This window comes from Aethina tumida, chromosome 2 (genome assembly GCF_024364675.1).
Source record: "Aethina tumida isolate Nest 87 chromosome 2, icAetTumi1.1, whole genome shotgun sequence".
Lineage (NCBI taxonomy): Eukaryota > Metazoa > Arthropoda > Insecta > Coleoptera > Nitidulidae > Aethina > Aethina tumida.
The window spans coordinates 23,096,835-23,120,422 of NC_065436.1; the positions used below are offsets into that span (position 1 = coordinate 23,096,835).

The window sequence follows — 23,588 nt, forward strand, 5'->3', positions numbered from 1 at the left end:
ATCGAGAAATTTACGATTTAATGAAGAGCTTCTTAGAATATTGTTCTGGAGTGGTTGTTTAAAATCTGAATATTATGAATGAAAATATAATCGTAGGACCGCTTTAATGAAAATAAACGTTGATGGTGTAATTAAGATAATATTAATGCGATTTTAGGGTAGACTATCTAGTACGAGTAGAAAGGTTTACTTTAACAAAGGAGGTTATTAATAAGACCAACATTTCTCACGTCTAAGTCACTTATAATCTCGGCCGATGCCTGAACAGATTTTGTTTATGGATGTAATAAAAAGTGCTTAGACATAATTTTATAAAACTTGTTGCCTTGTCTATTTTCAAGTGGTTCAAGTCAAAAATTTGAATTTTAATGATTTTTTAAGAACTAAAAAACCGCAAATCAAAATCTCTGTATTAACTAAACCCAGTTAGTACTGTGGTAAAAAAGGGAGTAAAACATTTTAAAATAAAACACGCCGCTGGATTCAGTAAATAACTTCGAATTAAGTTTGTCGAGTTTCGCAGGATTAATACTCATTTTTTAATTCAGCTATAAATTAGCTTCGTGTACCTGTCGTGCCGTGTGGAACGATAATGAGGAAAATTTCATAATCACTGATTACTGTTCATTATGCCTACACAAACTTTGTTTTAATTAAATAATTTTGGAGCTCTTGTTCAATTAAATCAAATTTATTTGGGGATTGATTTTCTAATTCGAATGTTTACTATATCTCCCAAAATATTCATTAGGTTTTATTACATGGCGGTTATTTAATTTTATAAAATCTAAATTGGATTTTCTGAAATAAATAGCTTTAATGGATGTTAAATTGGATTTTAAACAAATTTGTTTGAAGTGGATAATTTGAAATATTTATAAATCAGAATTCCAATGGCACTATATTGCAACAAATATGTTATCAAAATAAGTTTAAATAAACAATGCATAAACTAAAGAAAATTGCATCAACAACAGAATTTTTAAACGGGTAATAAAACTAATATCATCAAAATCCTGTTTAGTACTTAGTTGCTAAGTCTCTATTTTTAATAAATGCCAAACATTGACGAGGTAACATTTGGCACGTTTCCTGGTATATTGAATTTTACGCTTCCTCCACCAGGAATCAGAAGGCTTCTATATTAGTGACATTTACCCCTCAGATCTATTTTCACAACATACCACAAGTTCCCGATAGGATTTAGGTCAGGTGATTGGACAGGCCAACTTAAAAACTGAACTTTCTTGGCAGAACACTATTTCTTTACCACCTTCGATCTATCTTTCAGATCGTTGTCTTGTTGAAACACCCATTGCAGTTGCATATTGTCCTCAGAATATGGCAAGATGGTCCTACTTAACACATTACATTAAGACGCTGTTGTCTTTATTTCGTTAATAAGGTATATTGGACAGACACTTTGATAGGAGAGGCATAGTCGTAAATTGCGACTTGAACACAGTATTTTGCGGCTTACGGACATGTTAAGTTCTGCAATCGGTGTGAAACAAGTTACATTTGGTCTTACCTTACCTCTTTAGCAAATTGTAATTGTATTTTAACTTTTCGATTCGATAGAAAAGGAACTCGTATTGGCTTTTTTGCTTTTAAACTAAATAATAAATTATTGAAAAAATTGAATAACCTCGTAAAAGAAATGTGGTGTCAAGCAATGAATGATATCCATAAAGGATATACAATGTACCAAACTTTATGTAAATTTATTAAATCCTGTATATTTTTACTAAATTAATTTAATTTTTTTTTAATTAAAAAATTCTAAAAAACAAGATAGAAGATACATATAGAAGATATATAGAAGATATTACGAAAATAATTAATTTAACGGAGGTTCTAGTTTTTACTAAAATGAAGGTTCAATAAAAAAAATATGAGAAAAATTAAAATAAGTAGTAGTTTAAAAATGATTTTTGTTGAATCCCTATTTTTTTGTAACGGGGATCCCAGTCTACGGGGATACGTCTCCCGGCAACTTTTCTTATGAAAGTTTAAATATGTAAATACATCTGCAACTTGTATTATGTTTACCACCCTCTGATACTTTTTGGAGATTTTGAAAGGAACAACTTTTAAATTATATTCTTCTTTGATGTATATATACACATACTCAGAATTCCGACAATCCCCATATTCACATATTAAATTTTATGAATATTATTTTTATTATTAAAGAGTAATATACAAAACGGTTGTCCAAATTATCTTATTCTGGAAATATCGAAATAAAAAATAGGTTAAATGTAAATTGTGCCACATAAAATACGAATACGAAACTAATGAGCAAACATGAAATTATATTAAACCAGCGATTCTAAGGTAAATTTGAATATGTCAGTTCTATATTACCATGTGACTACTAACATACCAATTAAATATTTATTACATCACAAAAACAAGTCTATATCAGAAAATTATATCGAAATATATTGTAAATAAACATTATATATCATGTAAGCATTTTGATATTAACATTGAAACACATCTTGCAAAAGTCAAAAGAAGGTCGACTTATCTTTTTGCATTTGCCCGCATCGATACCAGCAAAGAGATATAATTGAAATGTCTTTTTATATATAAATCAAAGTAGAAAAATTGCTAAGCGTATTTTTATAGTTTATTACCAAAGAGAGTTTCGGTCGGGAATCCTTTGCTTCGATAAATCAAGCGTTTCACTCAAATTTGATCTGCTTGCCTGAACCGAAAATACACGGATAACCCAGTTCAATATTACTTAACCCAGCTACAGAATATTTAATATTTTCATCGAGTTACTAAGGTAATTGTGGCGTTTTGTCCAACTATAAAATTTTATTATGACAAATTCACCGTTTGTTACGATAACACTAAATATTTGTTGCCGAAGACAAAATCCAGAACGGGTAAATATTTGCCATTCACGCTAAACTAAATCGATATATACGGGCATTGTAGGATGTGGTAGGCGCTAAGAAGAGTGATAAGCTTCTTAACGCTGATATTCCTGGAAACTAATCGAGCTATTCGTTCGTTATGAGCTGTTTTATACGAGACCATGTAAAATTTTTATATCTCTATTAGCTAAATATTATGTAGACCATAGGTTAACGACCCACAAGAATATTATAATGAAAGTATAAAATTAACAGTTTAAGTTTTTGAATATTAAGTGGTAAACTAATTTTATTTATGTATTATTGGTGTGAATTGTGACTGGGGAAGGATTTTAAGATTTTAATTACATTCTATATTTATAGAGATTTTTGGAAATTTCAGTAATTTTTTACATTCATTCATTCAAATTACTTAATAAATTTATATATTTTTAAATTAGTGCTATTTCTGTGACCACAATTGTATATTTTTATTTTTAAAATGAAAAATATGTATATTTTTAAAAATGCACCACATTTCCATAAGGCTATAAAATATTATCATATGTCTATAAGAATTGCATGTCTCAAACTTCATAAATAATAAATGCTGATGTAGAAGGCTTTTATATATTTAGGTTACGAAGGAACAGCCACACTTTCTGAAACACAATTTCAGTATTCCTCTATTTGTAATTTACTTATCTGCCGCCTTCTGATTTTGTTTCTTTTGTATTAACAGACAAAATATTTATGTTTTAACATTCTTATAGGTATAAAATGAGAAGTAACAACATAAAAAATTTATCTGAACATTAAAATTTAGGGTTTGTTGGCAAATGGTTTCAATATATCTCTCATGAATTTTCTGTAAATGAAACGACCCATGTTACCAACAATTTTATGTACTGGTACTATACTTAGTAAGGAAACTCCAAATTCAATTATTATTTTTTCATGTGAAGTACAATATATTTTTATTCCCACTATTTTTATTAAGATTCTTATTAAATAGACATTACTAAACAAATATATCAATATAACATTAATAATTATTTACATTCTTTCATTAAAATATAACAAGAGTTAGTTTATCCATAACCTGATAATTCATGCATCAAATTCTGGACTTTGTAAATTATGCACATTTGGGTAATCGACTAAAAATTTACTTTTGATTCTTTTTAACGCCGTATTATGGAACCAACAAGTGGTTTATACATGATAAATGATATTTCAGAAGGCGGAACATGTAAACTTTTCTCTGGATGCGTTATGAATTTTAAATAAATAAATTCCCATTGAAAGTAAACCGATGAAATGTAACCGAATAACTGTGAAAAGTGATATGGACGTAATATATTACATTTTCATTATCATATAAAAAGAAAATGAGGGAGCCATTATAAATGAGCTTATAAATTAATGTTTCTCTGTTGGAACGTCAAAAGTTTCTAAACTTTGTAATGTGTTGTCTGGAAATTTATTTTAATATGATAAGTCTCTTTGGAAACTTTATATTAGAAATATATAAGGTGTAAGTTATGATTTTCGATGTTAATTTAGCCCAAGATTAACTGCCCTAATCTCTCCGGATTTCATGTCAGGCCCGAGGAAAAATGTGAAATATAATTAACTAAGTGAAATAATGCTATTCAGAGTTTGAAATTCTTAAAATGCACAGTGGGGACGCAAAAAATTCCCCCTAATAACTTTTGAATAGAGTGACCTCAAATAAAAACCATATAAGATCATCCACAAAACTTTTTTTAAGTGAAATGGGGGTCTTACGTTACCTCATTTGAAAGGTGTTTTTAGTCTCTGTATTCTATTTCACTAACTATGAGGAAAACTGTTCGTTCTATATGTTTACGTTTATTTTATACATTTGGTTGTACTGATAGTTATCAAGAAACGGGTATACAAATGTTAAATAAATAGTTTTAATCTACAAGGGTAAATGTATAATGTCAAACAAGGTCCCACACGAGCCTGAATCTAACTGTTAGGTTTTCTTTGCACGTAAGTTTTGTGTAATAACATGACACAGCATCCCCTGTGTAATTAGTTTATGTAATCCCTCAGCTTATAAAACCATATCTAGTTGGTTAATCCCCAAACAGGAAATGCCTCAGTCGAATAGAGATCGTATTGCGTGCTGAGCAAAAGCAGCACTAATCACTTAAATTGTTATAATAGAATGTGTCACGGGGTAACGAAGATTGACTTTTTAAATTATTAGAAAGTGTGATTTTAATAGTTTATAATTTAATAAATTTTACGTACTTGCGGATAATAAAATTTTTATAAATGAAACACGTCACATTTATAAAAAACGACTAAAGCAGAAACATGTTTCTACTCGTTTGTGGATGCACATCGTTCTTGTCGTCAGACATTATTAAATTTACGTAAGTATATTTTAATTTCAACTTTACATTACAAACCATCTGAATACAATTGAATTTTTTATCATTAATTTAAAAGGAATTTAATTTGTAAATGTCTAGTATTTGTATCATGGGAATAAATGGTCACGGTGGCCTGCATTATTATAATATATAAGAATATTTGTCTCTTGCAAATTTTAATTGATATTAAATCATCTTACACGTTTGATAATTGGTAACCATAATAGACAAATGAATTTTAAATGAACAAATGAAAATCAGTTTCAATAAAAAAAGTGTATTTTAATTTAAATTTTAAATAAAAAACAGATTAAATTGTAGTGAGCTTTTGATTATCCAGGAAAATCGTGGGATGTGTAAAGTTTACACATTGTTTATTAGAAATCGTTTTAAGAAGATTTGTCTCATGCAAATTTTAGTAGACGGTAAAACTTTAGATTAGATAAGTAGTAAATGTAATTGAGAAATTCAAGTTGTTCAACAAGTTACATTTATGAGTAATGAATGTATACAGATTGAAACTAACTATAATAATCGCTACTAGTTTAAATCATACGAGAAATAATTAATTTAAATTGGAAAAAATTAAATCAGCTAAATAAAGACAAAGTCAGTTCTGATAAAAAAACTCTTAAATTTAGATAAGTATAGGTATTTCCTTTTTTCTTATACAGGTGGATGGCTGTGATTCAGGTCCAATAGGTCTTATTTTCCACCTGCTTCTCCAATCACAATTTGTTTTATAGTGTATTAGCATCAACATTGGTTAAATGGATGATTCAAAATAATTTATTGCGGCTCCAGTTTAGAGGACTTGGCTCATTCAAAAATAATTGCTTTTCATCAACTAACCATCTCTGGTTAAAACATGAAAGACATTAATCATTAATACTAACCCAATTAATTATAGAAGAACCAGTACCATGACAGATATGTTTCATAATAATAATAATAATAATAATAATAATAATAATAGTAATAATAATAATGGACAGAAAAAGCAATAAATAAACATCAGCCTCAAAGAAATGAATTCAGTTCCATATCCATAAATAACAGTGGTATCAAAAAACAATAGTTATTAGATTATTTATTAAAGAATACTACATTTGTCTATTTCTTGATCACAAGTGAAATTTTTATTATTTGTTTATGGTAAAACTTATCATTTTCTGTACAAATTTTATAATAATTTTATTTTAGCATTAATTACCATTTAAACTGATTGAATAAATTTTATATTTTTCATTTAATTGCAAATCTCCCTTAGATATGACCACCGGATATTATTAATTTGTTAGTTACTTACTTTCTTTTGGGTAAGCACCAAGTATTTATTAATTTCTTAACATATACCTCATTATCGTATAAACTGAAATGAGCGTTGTTTCGACACGATTTGAGTATATTGCTTTTCCTTTACTGGAAGGAAATAAAACCATTGAAACTTAGTGGTCGTGGTTATTTGGCCTATCAGCATAGTCGTATGTTTACTGTTTCAAACAGTTTCGCGTGCAAACTTTATACAACCCTCGATTACCATTTAGTAAACTTTTCCGTGATACTAATACTAGATCTTTCAAAATTAAATCCTTTTTATATATTATAATTAATTAAAATAAATGTACTATGGATATAAGTTCGAGTCACTTTCAAAATTAAGAAAATTTTATTAAATAAAGTGTATATATGTACTTCTGCGTCTTTGAATAGAGGGCTAATTTGATGGCAAGAGTAAATGGGATTCCAGACAATACTATAATACTCCAATTTGCTTCGTACTAGTGCAGAAAACAGAGTCTGTAGTGCAGATCTTGGAAGCTGATACAGAAACTTCCATTATTTGCAGCACAAAAGATCCATTGTCAAATAAAATGCCCAGATCTTCCTCACCAGCACGCACCCATTTATGTTGTATGAAAATTTGATTGGCAATTTACGTTTGGTGTAACTTACAATAAATGCGTTATTCTTTACATTAAGCTGGAAGTTGTTACTACACCATGCCATCAATGTGTCAATATAACTTTGTAGAGTAATGCCTCATTAAAAAATAATACTACTGATTATTCCATGTAATTATTTCAGGAAACAAAAGATACCAAATAAATTAATTTTTACTTTATTCCAGTGACTATTACAACTTGAATTTATTGTTAAATCTAATATTAAACATATATTTATCTAAATTTCAAGATAATCGAATTTTAATGTAATTAATAATGATAAATTATGACAATATGTTCAACTGAAATGCCATTTTTCCATTAAAATATGTGATGTTTTATTAATAAATCTTGCCTAATGCTTTATAATAAACATTTTTAATAACATTTTTTAAAAAATTCAACTTTTAACTTTTTTTTTGTAAACTAATGAAAATTACAATTTTAAATGAATTTGAAATATATCACAAATAGAAAAAAAAGATCTGAGATTAAAAAGAAAAATAATAATTCTCACTGATTATCTTCTTGAAATATTTCATAAACATCTAAAATGGGAAATTTACCCCTCCCTAAAAAACTCAAATGGTGTAAGTGACAAGAAATGGTTAAAAATTGCTATAATTCATTTTTTTATCTATACTCACTATTTCTACTAAATATTATTAATCATCACCGTGTTTGTCGTTAATCATGGTTTTCGTATTCAACATACACGAATTACCTTAAGAATATATAAAACAAACTTCCATATTTTTACTTTACAGTAATGTAATTCACAATTATGAAGAATATTCAAATAAATAACACAAACATTAAATATATTTGAACATAAGATTAGGTTAAAATAATCCTTAAAATATTTCACAAACACTAAAATTAAATAGTTTTCCTTCTCCAAAATTGCAATTCTAAGAAATTTCTTCATCCTTCTCTAACTCACTTAATATCTGCCTCTCGCACTCTTGCAGGGACAAATAAAAAGTTTTAAACCACGAATTTTAAGATAATTAAAATTTAATATTAATATAAATGACATTATGATACTTGAAGGTTAAACGAATATAAAAACGGAACAAAATAATCGTCACTGCAAACCCTATTGAAATGATCCGCAGACAACAAAAATCGAAAATTGTCTTTCTTCTTCTCAATAATAATTAAGTAAGTATTGTTTTGTAAAATATTAATAATATCGATATACGTTAAACTAAATCAAATTTAACATTTAATTTATTTATAATGAATTTGGCCTAAATTAATAAAAACTATATTTTAAATTATGCAATTAAATTTAAGTACATTAATTAATTTTGCTGTGGCATATTTAATTAATTTGCATTTAATCCATATTATAAAATTCAAATGTATATTGTAAAATGTAAATTTAAATTTATAGTTTATATTCATTCATTAACCCAAAATAATTTAAAATTATTATAAAAAATTATAATCTTTAACTTTCTCAGTTGTCAGCAAAACAAATTTATGGCAAAGTATAAATATAATGTATTAAAGTAAATTTAAATTTTATTTAATACATTTAGATAATATGTTTAAAATATAATAAAATGTTGTTTCGTAATACAATATTGACGAATCCCAAACTAAAATTAATTCCTAAATAAATATAATAAATAATATCAGCGTAACATACCCAAAATTTCTTCAAATTGTTAAAATCACACATTTTGGACAGAGGAATTCTGCAACAATGCAAGATTAAATAGAACAATATTAATAAAAACTATATAATTAATTTTTGTTTAAATTTATTATTAATATGATTGGTACATACTACTAATACAATAATAATTCTCACTGCAAACCTCGTACCTGCTCCTCAAATATCAAATTTATTTTTATTTACGTAAATTTTCCCCTTCTCCTGTCTAAACCTGTGATTCTGAAAAATAACAATTGAACACACCGGCCACACGAAAATGCACAGCTTACTTAGGTGGCGCACCCGTCGATTACTACTTTTGTCGTTGTCAGACCCTCACGAAGATGTATTTCTTCTTATCTATTTCAGAAAAAATAAACTTTTTTATGTAAGAAATGGCTTAATTGGGTGAATTTTAAAAATTAATTAAAAAACATTCTATAATATTTACATTTCTACGAGTTATAAAATTTAGAATTAAAAAAATTAATTTTTTAAAATTCTCTAAACTTTAACCTCCGTTATCTTCTAAACGAGTTATGAATAAATTGTAAATTACCCTTTTTGAAGAGCATTCAATTGTAATAATATCGATGTGCTTCAAAACAAAATTAATTGTTAAATTAAAATTTATTAAATAATCTCAATTTAACATACCCATTAAATTGGGCGTTAAAATAACATCATTAAGGAAAATTTAGAACACCAGAAATTGTCAAAAAACAATTATAATATATCAAATTACAATTAAGCACATTAATTAGTCTAGTTAATTGTTTAAATATAGTATTATTAGTTAAAATATTACAAATATAAAACATACATACTTGAATATATAATAAAAATATTAATTGTCACAGCAAACCTTATTCAAAAGCTTCTCAGACATCAAAAATTGATATTTTGTCCCTTCTCCTCTTTAAAACTGTAATTCTAGGAAATAACAATTGAATGTGTCGGTCACACAAATATACACAGCTTACTAGATCGTTCTTCTCGCACACTTATGCACAGATATTTTTCTACTTCACTCTTACAAAGCCAAGAGCAAAATTCATATTTTAATTCAACTAAAATTATACAGGAACAAACACTTATGAGTTGTCATAACAAATATATAATTATAATTATAAAAAGTGTAAGTAGTAAAACAATGTTTTACATAAATATGAAAATAAATTCTTTATAATATTTTATTTATTGAAATCATATTTAGATATATTTAAATAATTAAAAAGATATGGAACAATTATAATTTTCAGATGTGCTTCAAATGAAATTAATTCATACACTTACCTAAAAATGTATTAATAAAATATATAAAATTTCTTCGTGTTTTCATAAATTCTTACACTAAAATCACACAGTATTATAAAAAGGAAACATAGAATATCACAGAACACATTTACTAATTTAGAACAATAATAACACTCAAGAAAATATAGGAAAATCGAGTAAATAAGGAGGACTCATCTTTCTCTCAACATTACCAAAAACTGTTTAAACTGCAAAAATTCGTTTGTTTACCGTCGACCAATAAAAATGTACTTACGCAGAATAAACCAGTTATTGCGATTCCTGGAAACGATACGTGCACCTGCGGCATACTTAACTAAGTACATTTATATATGGGTTGAAATTTTTATTTTATTAATTGAGGTAATATGTTACCATATAGATGTGTTATTAATTTCATAATTTGTAATTTATTCACATATTATTTGAATTATATTAATCAGACCTTAATAAAAACTACATTTTAAAATATCAAATTATGTTTAAGCATATTAATTAGTTTAAATCAATTAATTAATTGTTTAAATATATTATTATTAATTATAATAACACAAATATAAGAAATTCATACTTGAATATATGATAAAAATTTTAATTGTCACTACGTATCTTATTCAAATGCTTCGCAGACAACAAAAATCCCAAATTTTCCCCTTTTCCTCTCTAAAACTGCATTTTAAGAAATAACAATTGAACCCGATTGCCACACAAACATGCAAAGTTCACTAGGTTGGCGCATCCGCCGATCACGACTTTCGTCCTTCTCGCACACTTTGAACATGTATCTGTTTCTCTTAACCCTTACAGGGACAAGCGCAAAATTCAAATAAATTCGTACACGAGCACTTGAAATTTGTCATAAAGTGAAAAATTATCGAAAAATAGAGAAAACTTCTATGTGTCATATAGATATGCTGTCTGTCTAATAAGATTTTTCCATAATACCGATACCAGAATTTTCCAAATGAAATTCCCTTTATATTAATAACAAAAATTACTTGCGTTCAAATTGCTTATAACTTAAAATTGAAATTAAAATTCACCTTGATAGAGTTACCTGTATTATGAACTTCAAAATTACCTACAAACAAATTGGATATTAAGTGTACCACTTTAAACTAATTATTTCTCCCATGATTTAAACTAGTCCTTGCTAGTTAGTTTCAAAATTAACAAACTTTAACAAGTAAATTGTATATCCATGCATTACCCATAAATGTTTGTTGGACAACTTTATTAAAACTTTATACATTTAGCTGATTTAAAATCACTTCCAAACAAATCAATTTCTGATTGTGCTTTAAAATTCCTTCCAAACAAATCAATTTCTGATTGTGTCAATTTAAATTAATTATTTTTTGTATCTTTTAAAGTCATAGTGACTTTAGTTACGAAAGTTTTTCCTATGATACTAATATCAGAAGAAAATTAAATTTCTTCTATATTAATGAGAAAAATTAACTTGTTTTTAATTTGTTTATAAGTTAGAATTGAAATTAAAATATATCTTGATATACGTACCTTATGAACATTCTTTTATTAAAACTAATTTTTGATGCTTTAGCTGATTAAAATTGCTTTCGTTAATTTAGTACTTTGAATTAATTATTTCTCGTACGATTTAAGCTATTCGTGACTCTAGTTGCTTTGAAAACTAACAAACTTCAATAAGTAAACTGTATACATTCGTTACACATGAATATAATTTGCTGGACAACTATTACATTTATTATTTATTAAAATTATAAGAAATTTAATCATGTATGCTTCAAACAAATAGGACGCTAACTGTAGTATTCTAAATAAATTATGTCTCCTACGATTTAAACTAGTCGTCACTAATCACTTTCAAAATTAACAAAATTTAATAAGTCAACTTTGTACGTTCATTTCTCATAAATGTAATTCGTATTTATCTATTACATTTATTATTTATCAAAAGTATAATCTACTGAAGTTTGCGAGAGAATAGACTTAATTTAGACAAAAGACTTCCTTGACTTAATCATAAAACAACAGGATATTTGAAAGTTAATGAATGCAAATTCAACGAAGTTGATGATTGCACCAACAATAACTAACTCACTAATTAACTTTAGAGGCAAATGGAAATAGGTCACACCAATTACTTACCTGTAAAAGTAAAGTATAAATAAGTGAATAAAACAATTTGTTTTCATTAATGATTTTATTATTTTATGATTGAAGCTTATTCACCCACATACTGTTTATGGATAAAGGTACATAGCACTTATATAGCAAAAAAGTAAATAAAACAGTATGGGTTGAAATATAACATTCAAACACAAACTTTTGTTTGTATATATTACGTATGTAATAATTATATAAGGCATCAAATGTACAAGGTAATCATTAAAGAGATTATAAATTTCTTAAAGTTATACAAAACAAAATCTTAAATTTACTACACCAAAATCAACTTATATCGACAATAATAAATAAAAATTAAGTACCAAACAGCCTTCAAAGTATTATGTACATTACTAACCAAGTCTATTCGTCTAATAGAAAATCAAAAATTGTGCTCAATTCTCTTAAGAACTGTAGAGAAAGTCATTTTGAAACATTACAATTTTATTAGATCACACGCACACAAAATAATAACAAAATTAATTTAAATTAATTTAATGACAACCTTGTTGCACATTTAGGCGTATCTAGTAGCACGACAATCCTTTAATTCAGTCAAAATGTGACTGATTACATACAAATAGTCAACAAAGTAAACGTTAAACATTCGAATAATTTAACAAATTCAACCAATCCTGAAAACAAATTGTAAAACTATACACAAAAAAATATATTACTAAAATTATTGATTGTTTTATTTCATTAAAGAGTTCCAAAATGTAATCAGGAAAGATAAAAATCATGGCTTTGTCACAAAACAAACTGTACAATTATTATGATTATTTAAACACAGTCTAGACAATTTTAGAAGGCCCCTAATTTCTTTTGTTTTATCACTCTTTCTCTTACCCTTAAAATGTATACTTTACAATTTATATTACAAGGCATTTTCTTGGAATTATTAATAAAACAGAACCAATTTTTCCAAAATCAAATAAAAAAATTGGCTCCATACACACTTATTTCTATAAATACAAAACTGCAGTTCTTAAAATTCCTTAACGTTACTTTAAATAATTTCCTAATTATACTTATAGCTTCACTTTTGCCACTTGGTCCAAAACAATGTAAAATTAAAATCTAATAAAATTAATATTTTGAGTATTCTGGTTTGTGTGTCGATTAAGTCGAAACGTTTTATACCACTAAAAAGTTAAATGACTAGCGATTTTTCTTGAATTAAAAAATCTCAAGTTTGGAAAGTAGGCAGAACAATTTGTAAATTAAAATTTTACATAATCATATAATAAGCTAAATTTATATAAAATAGCGAATAATTTCATTATTTAAAATTATTACAAAATATTCTGCGTGACATAAAACTCAAGTCACCAATTATTTTTAACTAATTTTCCTTCCTTTCATCGTTTTCAAGTAATTATCAAATCTTGATTGCTTCCATGACGATTGAAAATTAAAAAAAAATATATTTGGAACTGAGTAATAAATAACTTAAAATACAAAGATTATGTAGAACAACCTACTTTTAATTACAAAAATATTATTTGCGTTCTAAACTTGTCTAGAAATCAGTGTTATTCTATATTTACAAGTTTCTAAGCTGTCTACTATCTACATCTTATTATTTACAATTTCATACAGAAAAAGTATAAAATAGCAGTCTTGAAGAATCTCGACGGTAAGTGAAAATGCTCAGAGATCAACCCTATATGAACAATGTTTATAAATATTGTTTTGGTTAAACTTAAAAATGATATTGACCAATTTTATAATTATAATTTCAATTAAATTATATTTAAAGCTTAGGGAGCTCCGGTCTACTTTTCATAGTGCTATGAAAATATTAAATATCAACTTTATTCAGTATAAAATAATAAAAATTGAGTCAGGTTTTAACTCTTATATGTGATAAATATTTAACAATATTCACATAATAGAGTATTAAGGTTCAGAAACATAAAAAAATGTGCGCATGAGTGAAGAACAAAAATTCTGTGATCAAATATCAATAATTAAGTTGATCAGATTCATCTTACCGCTCATCGAGATCCCGAAGTGCCCTGCACCTGATCCACTTTTTCTGTACGGTTTGATGTGTTCCCTGGCCGGTTCGGGCCACCCTGGTCCCGCGCCCCCTTCTAGGGCGATCTTGGCGGCCGATTAAAACGTGGAATGTCAATTAAGTAACCAAGTGGAATCACACATCACTGGAATTAACCGAATATTTAACAGGAAACTACGTGGCGTAATCAATTTTGTCCCACGATAGCGACGCTGTCAAGTCGGCGGGCGTGCGGAATTCATCCAAATTGAACGGATCGAAGGGATCCTGTGCGAGGCCCAGCAACGGATCATAACCCAAATCTGACGACTGGGCCGACATTTGCGTCACGTTCGGGCCGCTGTTGCCGTTGAATGTGTTCTCGCTCCGCAAGAACGTCTCCAGCCATTCGTCGGTGTCCATGGGCACCACGTCGTCGTCGTCGTTGTTGGTGTTGTTGTTGTCGCCGGACTGTTGGTTCTCGCCTAGCTCCATTTCCAATTGGGAGAAATCGATATTGTCCAGTCCGATGGAGTCCAGGATCAGGTCGTTGGCGTCCAGTCCTAGAACGTTTTCCGGACTGTTGGGTTCCGCATTCGCATTTATTTGCGTCTCGTTCATGGTCTGCGGTTGTTGTTGTTGGGTAGGTACTTGGACTTGTTGAGGTGGAGCATTCGGAAACACAGGCTCAGCTTTGATGGAGTTGGCGGACACAGGAGTGGCCGGATCGTTGGCGGCACTCGGCGGCAACTCGCCGTTCTTTATCAAAATTTCCAGCACATCGTCTACAATTTGACTCTTAACGTTGTTCTTTTTATTGATCTGTTTTGTGGCCTCCTCGTAGTGCGGGGGCGGTTTCACTTCTTCGTTAGTCTCAATCTTTACAGCTGGTTTCAATTCAGTTGCGGCCAGTATGGGAGTAATGTTAACGAAGCTCGGCAATGAATTTGTGCGGTTGTGACCGTTAATTACCTTCGCCTTACCCTGTAGGAGTTGATTAAAAACTAACGTGGCCTCTGGACCACTCAGCACCAACCCATTTGTCAGATTTTTTTGATTTTGAAATGCGACGTGCTGTTGCTGTTGTAGCCTCTGCTGTTCCTCATTAACCTGTGACTGTCTAGCTTGTAATGCTTGTAGTTGCCTCATCTGTTCCGCTAGGTTCTGTTGAGTCTGTTGTTGCTGTCTGGCTTGTAGGTGTTTTTGCAAAGCAATTATCTGAGTTTTGGGTTCACTTCGCGTGGCAGCCTGTAACTTCAACTGCGACAGTGTCAGTTCCCTTTGTAACTCCTCAATTTTCCTCTGCTGGTCCCTTACAATTTCCTCATTGGTTTTCATTGCGCTTTCTTGAAGCTGCAGGGGGGACTTAACGTCTTGTAAATGGGAAGGATCAGGACTCCTGGGATCACCAATTTCCATTTTGTCAGACTGATCATCCCGCAAGGAGTCCTGGGGAGAATCAACATTTTGATATGGTGGCGAGTTGTGCGATTGATCCATCGAATTACCCTGAACTGTGTCACCATGATTAATGATTTCACCTGTAAAGGATTTTAATCTGTCGATCAAATTTTGTTTGGATCCGGAGACTGGCAAGCTGCGGCGTTTTAATTCTGCTTTTAGATCACTAACTTTCATGTCCTCGAGCCTGCCCGACAATCGGGCCTGGGTCGAAGATTCGGAAGAGGTAGAGGCTGCGGGAGATGGTTGCTGATTGTTTAAGTGACTGTTATTGTTATTACTTTCGCTAGTTTGAGCTTTCTGAGAGACGGGCAAAACAATTTTTGGATACTTGTGTTGGAGCTGCAGTTGGAACTGAAGCAACAGAGTTTGCTGTTGGAGCAGGAGATCATATGAACTTTCTCCGGCGTTCGCAGCTGCGTTGGTGTTTTTCTGAGCACTTGGCGGACCTTTGTACTCGTGGAATTTGATGGTTCGGGTCTTAGGTGCCGATTTAGACTTTGACTTTTTCCTGTTCTTGTCCTTGCCTGGAGCATCACTTTTGGCTGGCGAAGGTATAGCACGTGATACTAAATTCATTGGTGGCGGTGGCGGAGGAACAGGTACAGGTGTTGCCGGTTGAGATATTATGGATGGGACTGGACTAGCTACTGAAGACAACGGGCTTAGCGTCGACGTGGAGGACACAAGAGAAGCTGGACTGGAAGCGGAGCCTTGTGACAGTAACGGAGCGGTTACCGACCGACACATTTCAGCGAACACAAGCTCACTATTGTCTTTGAGAACCGGCGCGGCGGTCGTCACGACAACTGTCCCATCAGTAGGTTGTATCAACGACACCACTATACCAGCGGATTTCGCCGCAGTTTCAAGTACGTCACTAGGAGCCGGGCTCACTATGTCGCCCTCGGAGCTCTGAGAGTCTTCCTCCGGCGTGATATAACTGTGGGGATGCTGCGGCCTGTTGAGCTGTCCCTCGCTGGTGGCCTTGTATGGGATCCGTCCAGTTTTGACGGCCTGCTCGATCGGTTCCTCAGTGTGCAGTATGTTCTTCTGGATGAGTTCGAGTGGTCCCGGCCTGTGGGACAACTGGTCGTTCAGCTGATCAGCCAGACGGGCCTTCTTCAGCATGCGCTGTTTTTCGGCCAGGCTGGGGTCCACGTGGGCTGGATCCGCATCCAATATGTGTCGCCTCTCCAACTCCTGCCTGGGCGGTCGCTGTTGGATTTTCGCCTTCAGCATGTCACCCGTTTTCGCACGTTCCAGCTGTCGGCGCTGGCCATGGTACGCAGCTGGCGTTTTGTGAGCTACAAGTTCAAACAAATGAATTAATTATTTAGCATTACTTAGTTTTAGAACAACTTGATCACATGTATGAGTAATAAATAAAATGTTACTAAACAACAAAAAACAAGGAAAATAGTTACCACATTTTAGAAAATATTACTTTTTAAATAAAATTAAACAACACCCACCTTGTTGACTCAACAAGATTGCAAGAAGTCGGAAAAATTGTGCAACCTCTTTCACTTAACATATGCAAATTAATATTTTAGGAACTGATCTTGATAATTTGTCAAGAAAAGTAATTGTATAACAAACCTACGCGACGCAAACCGAAATTCGTAACTAAAGGCGACATTAAAAGCCATTAAGAAATAAACGCATGTTGTTGTTAAATAATCTTGAACTTGAAGATCTAGACAATTTCACTTGCCAGATGGTGCAAAAAAATCTACAAAATTTAAAAACCAATCGTATATTTTCATGGGTCATGTAAGTTTTCGAAAGTTCGTTGCTAAAATGTGTTTACATAGCGAATATAAAACAATTTGAGAGGGACAAATGCACTTTTATTCACATATTAGATCGGTTTGGTTCAAGGCGCCAGACTTATAGATTTATCATAACACATTGTGAAACACGTTACCAGCGGTGGTTTCAAATAATTGTATAGATGTTTAGATAGATAGTCCTGATTGGAACAATAAGTAATTATTGGTTGTATTAACATATGTTCTGTTAAATTAAATATATATATATATATATATATATATATATATATATATATATATATTCCATGAGAATTGTACTAATTTTAATTGTAATTGTTGTTTAATTACTGTTTCAATACATTAAGTTAGTTATTTATTAAATTTAGTGTGTGCGTATCTCTTACAAAATAAATTAGTACACCAATAATGCGGTGTAATTATTAATATAACACAAATTAAGTGGTTAAACCTCGAAGCTTGAAATTTATTAAGTTGAGTTAGTGTGTGCGTTCCCAGGTGGTTAAATCTAATAGTATTAATTTGCAAAATACGTTTTGGTATAGCAGACCAGCCGAATTGCACACTAACCTCAAAGGACCGCACATACGGACAAACAATAGGCACACACACAATCGAAATTCAAGTGAGTGAGAGTGAGCTAGTGAAAACGAGCGAGAGACACTTACGCGGCATGATGCCCTGGTCGACCAGCTGATTGAACGGCCTCCTCAGCAGCAACTTCACCTTGAGGGCTGCAATCAGAACAACAAGAGAACGTGTCAGCGGAGGTGCACATCGCTGTTACAGCTAAACGGTGTTGTGGAAGTGCGAACGAACGAGCGCTGGCCCGTAATGCCGTCGTCCGTCCGGACGATGGTGGGCGATTCTTTGGGCAGGCGGACCCACGTCCCAGGAAAAGAACCCGACACTGACCTAGCAGACCGTTGAGGTCAACAGACAATGGCCCACACTCTGTCAGGTTTGTGTCAGGCTTTTCGAAAGATAATTATGACATATTTTATTTTAAATTTTGAATTGAATGGTAAATTCTCTACCAGCTGTCAAAAAATTGATAATTGTCTGGCAAATTTTTTGTTAGAAATTCGAAATAATGGAAATATTGCGACCATATTTTTCTATAAAATAGACTGAACAATCAATATTCATTTTGTTTTTTAAATTTAGTAAACCAACAAGTAAACATATAAGGTTTAATTATACTTTCATACGGGGTACTCCCTTTAATATATAATAAAATAGTAATCAAATTCTATTGTATTAAGTTAAAAATACTCTGTCACTAAATTTTGTTCATAGAAATAAAAACATTCTGAATACTGAACTACAACTTATAATTTATGAGACAAAAAATATGATGCCTTAAAATCAAATTAAAGTATGAAGTAGTTAGAGAATATTTAAACATTAATAACATATTTTAAATATTTATTTAAATATATGATATTAATAAATATTACATTGGATTAATATTATATCTAAATTTGGAACAAACATTATTAGTATACCAAAAATATTATCTATAATATTCACTTGAGGTCTACCACGTTTGTATAAACTTTTTGTTGTTTATTTTTAACTTTTACTTAGCCATAAATAAATATTAAATATCAAAAATTATGTTGAATTCATAATTATTTAGTATAAACGTCAGTTTAAATATACCAAAAAGATCTACAATATTTTGTATGAAAAAAAAAACAAAAAAAAAAAATTGTGAATTGAACAAAGAGATTTTTTTAATATATCTCGTAGATGCTTTCTTGATCATTATGTAAGTATCTACATAAAATCATTAAAAAATGTATATAAATTCCAGTGATAATTTTTCCGCACAAAATCGTGAATTTATGCTACTGTGCGGTATAATATTGTGGGGGCGTTGCCAAATGTCCGAATAGAATTAATTAGAGCAGGTGAATTTTCGAAAACAGCGTTTCCTCTTTCTCAATTATGTTAGAATTACGAAAATTATTCAAGATGTTAACAACATGTGATAATTAATTATCGAAAAATGCCCAATAAATATTGTGTTAAAATTTGGTATCACGTATATTAATCAAGTACTGGAGAAAATACGTTGGACTATAATTTTTGTTTTTAATATAAATCCACAAATAAATAAATTAATGTATATTTCAAATGGAAACAAAAATGTATAAGTAATAAATTAATTAGTCTTCAACTTTGATAACATTGTATTATGAATAATTATTAATTTGAATACATGCTAAATTTTCTTCGTCTAAAAATGTTTAAATGAAAATGTAAAAACCAATTGGTTAATTACAAAAATTAGTTCAGCTAGATTTAAAATATATATTAGAGAAATAAACAAAAACTTTTTGGAATTACCTTAGTGTAGCAGTATGTTCACCTCTTGTCCATGCGGAAACATTTTCAGCTGGATAACTCTTGTGTTTTATAAATCGCAGCAGCATAACTAATATATTTTTTTTATATTTTAGCACCGTGAATACATAAATATTAATCGGGCGACTAATTAAATAATCTTAACAGTGTGTGTGTATGCGACGCAGACAATCGACTATCAGCAAACATTGGTCGGCTTTGGATAGGTGTGCGGAATTCCATATCCGTTTCTTGTCTCCGTCTACCGGATAGCCGTTAATATTTTTTCCTTGGGTTTACAATGTATATAAACTTTACATGTTGCCGCACCAGACAAGCAGAGCTCATACACCAATTATTATTATTATTGATTATTATGCAATGAATTTTTTTTTGAAAATAATATTAAATTAAATCTAAATATAAAATGTTAATACATTAACATTCACAATGCTTGTAAACATTTCGAAATTTCTTCGAACGATTTGTAAAGAAACCATGGTGATTCATCGATTACAAAAGGTTTATCAAAATAATCAACCAATTCCAGATGAACATTCAACAGGGAAACAGCCCACAAATAATCGAAATTTTGTAAAATTCAACATAAAAATGTGTTGGCACGTAATAAAAATATATGATTCACATAAATTAAACTCTAGAAAACTTCTAGTATTGATTAACATAAACAGAGGCGTCTTTAATTGGTTTGGTATATGAATAATATATTGAAGGTTAATTTCGCATTGAATTAACATTCACGTGATCAATAATTTAAAATTTAATTCTTTTTAATATATTGTTCACAATATCAACGTACTTTCGTTTGTCGTGTTAAATAGTATGGATGCTTTTATAATCAGTTAAAGAGTGACGTGTACATAATACACATGATTTTTATATTGGATTCGTAATTACAAGTATATAAAAAATATTTTCTATAATATTCAAGTCCACCAACAAATTGTTTATATCCTAAAATAAGAAAAAAAAAAAATGAAAATTGAACAATGCTTATCACATGCAGATTTTTTTATTGTTTATTTTTGAAATGTTCATTAAAATCAAATTCTAAATAAAATATTCAATTCTTATAATTTTATAAAAAAAATTAGAGATAAATTTAGTACATGTTATAAGCAGTTTAAATATACGAAAAAATATCTTCTATAATATTCTATTGAGGTCTATTACATTTTTATAGATCAAAATAAAAAAAATTGTATACATTTTATAAATAAATAAAAAATGTTTTTTTCAATCTTATAAATTGACTTTACTACATGATACTAATATTTTTGAGTAATATATTCGTTAGATTTATTAAAAAAAATCTTAAGTAAAATTTGAAACTTAAAAAATTACTTAAGACATAAGTTTAATTTGAATTTCATAAGTAATAGTTCAAATCTTATAGTTTCATTAAGAAAAAAATATATATTTAAACACTAATAAATTATGGCTCATTTGAAAGCGGAACACCCCCACAAAGTTTGTATTTTATGTCCGATTTTGACAAACGTTTTTTTTCCAATTTATAAAATGTCAAATCGTTAACAAAATGCTTTTTGGCCCAAAACCAAAACCTACAGGTTATTTTTTAGACATGTTTTTTCTGTTAAAACAAATTTTTATTTTTTTAAATAAATTTAATAAATTAAAAATAGAAAAATATGTATAATAAATAAATACCATACTGTATTTGTAATTATAGCTAATTTTGGCGTTTTTTCTGTTAATTTTTTTTTTAACTCATTTAATATATATGAAATAGTAAAATATGTGTAGTATACTAAATAAATATACATTGGGTTCGTAATTATGTCTGAACTTAGTACAAATCTTGGTTTAAGCATACCAAAATATATTTTATATAATATTCAATAACAATATATAATCTTCAACTGAAGATTGTATTGTATTGAACAATAAAAAAGAAGAAATAAATAAATGGAATCAACATTATGAATATTAATTTCTAATTTGTATAAAATATTAAAATTGGAACTAAAAAGGACTGTTTAGATTAATCCAGTGCCAAAATTTTGAATTTGGTGTTTTTTTTTTGTTAATACAAATTTTTATGTTTTTAAATTAATTTAATAAATTAATAGTAAAATAAGTAGAATGAAATAAATAAATATTATATTAGACTCAAAATTATGGATAATTTGATGTTATTTCTGTTAAAACTTCATTCATTCAAATTTATTTATATTTTCAATTGATATCATAAATTAAAAATATTTCCTATAATATTCAATTGAGGTCTACCACACATTAGGAAAATTCAGAATTGAGCAAATTTTATCACAGATTTTTTATTGTTTTTTTTTTTCATTAAAATAGAATTCTAAATAAAAATGTTAAATTTTTCCATCCTAAAAATAGATTCAACTGTATGTAAACAGATTTTAAAAAAAAATTTTTTTCACTAAATTGGTTATTTTCTATTGTGAATTAAATATATTTTCTTAAAACACATAGATATTGTCAAAACTTGACAGCACTTTCACTACCCGATGACAAACAGTCGTTGCCAATTAAAATTCTCCCCAAATAAATCGTCCACTTCCTGCCGCCGAAATTCTCCGTCAATCCGAAGAGTCTAGGAGGATTAACAGAGGGCCGCGCTCATCGCGTTTTAAAAATAGGAAAACAAAACAGACCACTCACATTCTTTATTCTGGTCGATGTGTATGGGCGACGTGTCGATGACCGCTTTGGGCGGCGAATCCCTGAGTAGGGCGGTCGTGCGTGGCGGAGACGACGACGCGCCAGCCGTCTGGGCGCCGCTCGTCACCAAACCGCTGCCGCCGCCGCTGTCCGCCATCGTAGCGGCGGCGCTCTTGAACCACTCCGGATAGATGGCCGAGATTGTGTCCACCAGGTCCCTGTCCAGCTGCAATTCCCAGTAACCGCTACCCGATTCACTACGGTGATTCGATTCTGAAATAAACAAATACCATTCATCAGTCATCAGTCAGTAATAGTCATTATTAAATATCAAATACTATACAATGTATATAATGTTGCCTGGCTGGTGTAGCTGAAAGTGTATGTGGTTTTTAATTTTTTAGTTCACTTTTGGACTTGCTTTATGTTGCATGATCCATTGTCATAATAAATACTGGATTCCATCACATATTCACACATAATAATCTTTAGATAAGAATACAATTGTATTATTCATAATACACATAAGGATTATGGTTATAATCATATTCATAATTATGAAATTTTTTAAATAAGTTCATGTGATAAAAATAGAAACAATAATATTTTTTTCTTCTATAATAAGACATATGTATACTCTATATTGTTCACAGACTTGACTAGAAAAGATTCCTCTCAAGAGATATTTAAAAACAAGTTAAAAGCATATTATAAAATATTCCCTGACAGACGTTTATTAAGAGAACAATTAATTTGTGCATTTTTATGAAACAAAACAAAAATAATAATAAATAGTCCTCCTTTCTCCACTAAATCGACTACAATATTCAAGATAAAATAAATCGCCAAATATTCAGAAAATTGAATAAAAAGAAAAATTTAATACTTTTCTACAACTGTACGAATTACCACAAAGATAATTTCTCATTATAATTGTAAAAATTATATAAATTTAAAGAAG

General features: G+C 29.7%; 1 protein-coding gene across 5 annotated transcripts in view; it reads right to left on the reverse strand.

Annotated features, from left to right (window-relative positions):
• Positions 1-12,361: 12,361 nt before the first annotated feature.
• The window catches only part of LOC109596779 (myocardin-related transcription factor B), an 83,970-nt gene continuing 72,743 nt past the window's right edge, over positions 12,362-23,588 (reverse strand). For all 5 annotated transcript variants that reach the window (XM_020012359.2, XM_049962437.1, XM_049962436.1 and 2 more), the window contains 3 exons: positions 22,628-22,900; positions 18,268-18,333; positions 12,362-17,113 (listed from right to left, as the gene is read on the reverse strand). In XM_020012359.2, coding sequence (XP_019867918.2) covers positions 14,541-17,113; positions 18,268-18,333; positions 22,628-22,784 — 2,796 coding nt within the window. In that variant the 5' untranslated portion in view covers positions 22,785-22,900 and the 3' untranslated portion in view covers positions 12,362-14,540. The remainder of the gene's footprint in view (positions 17,114-18,267; positions 18,334-22,627; positions 22,901-23,588) is intronic.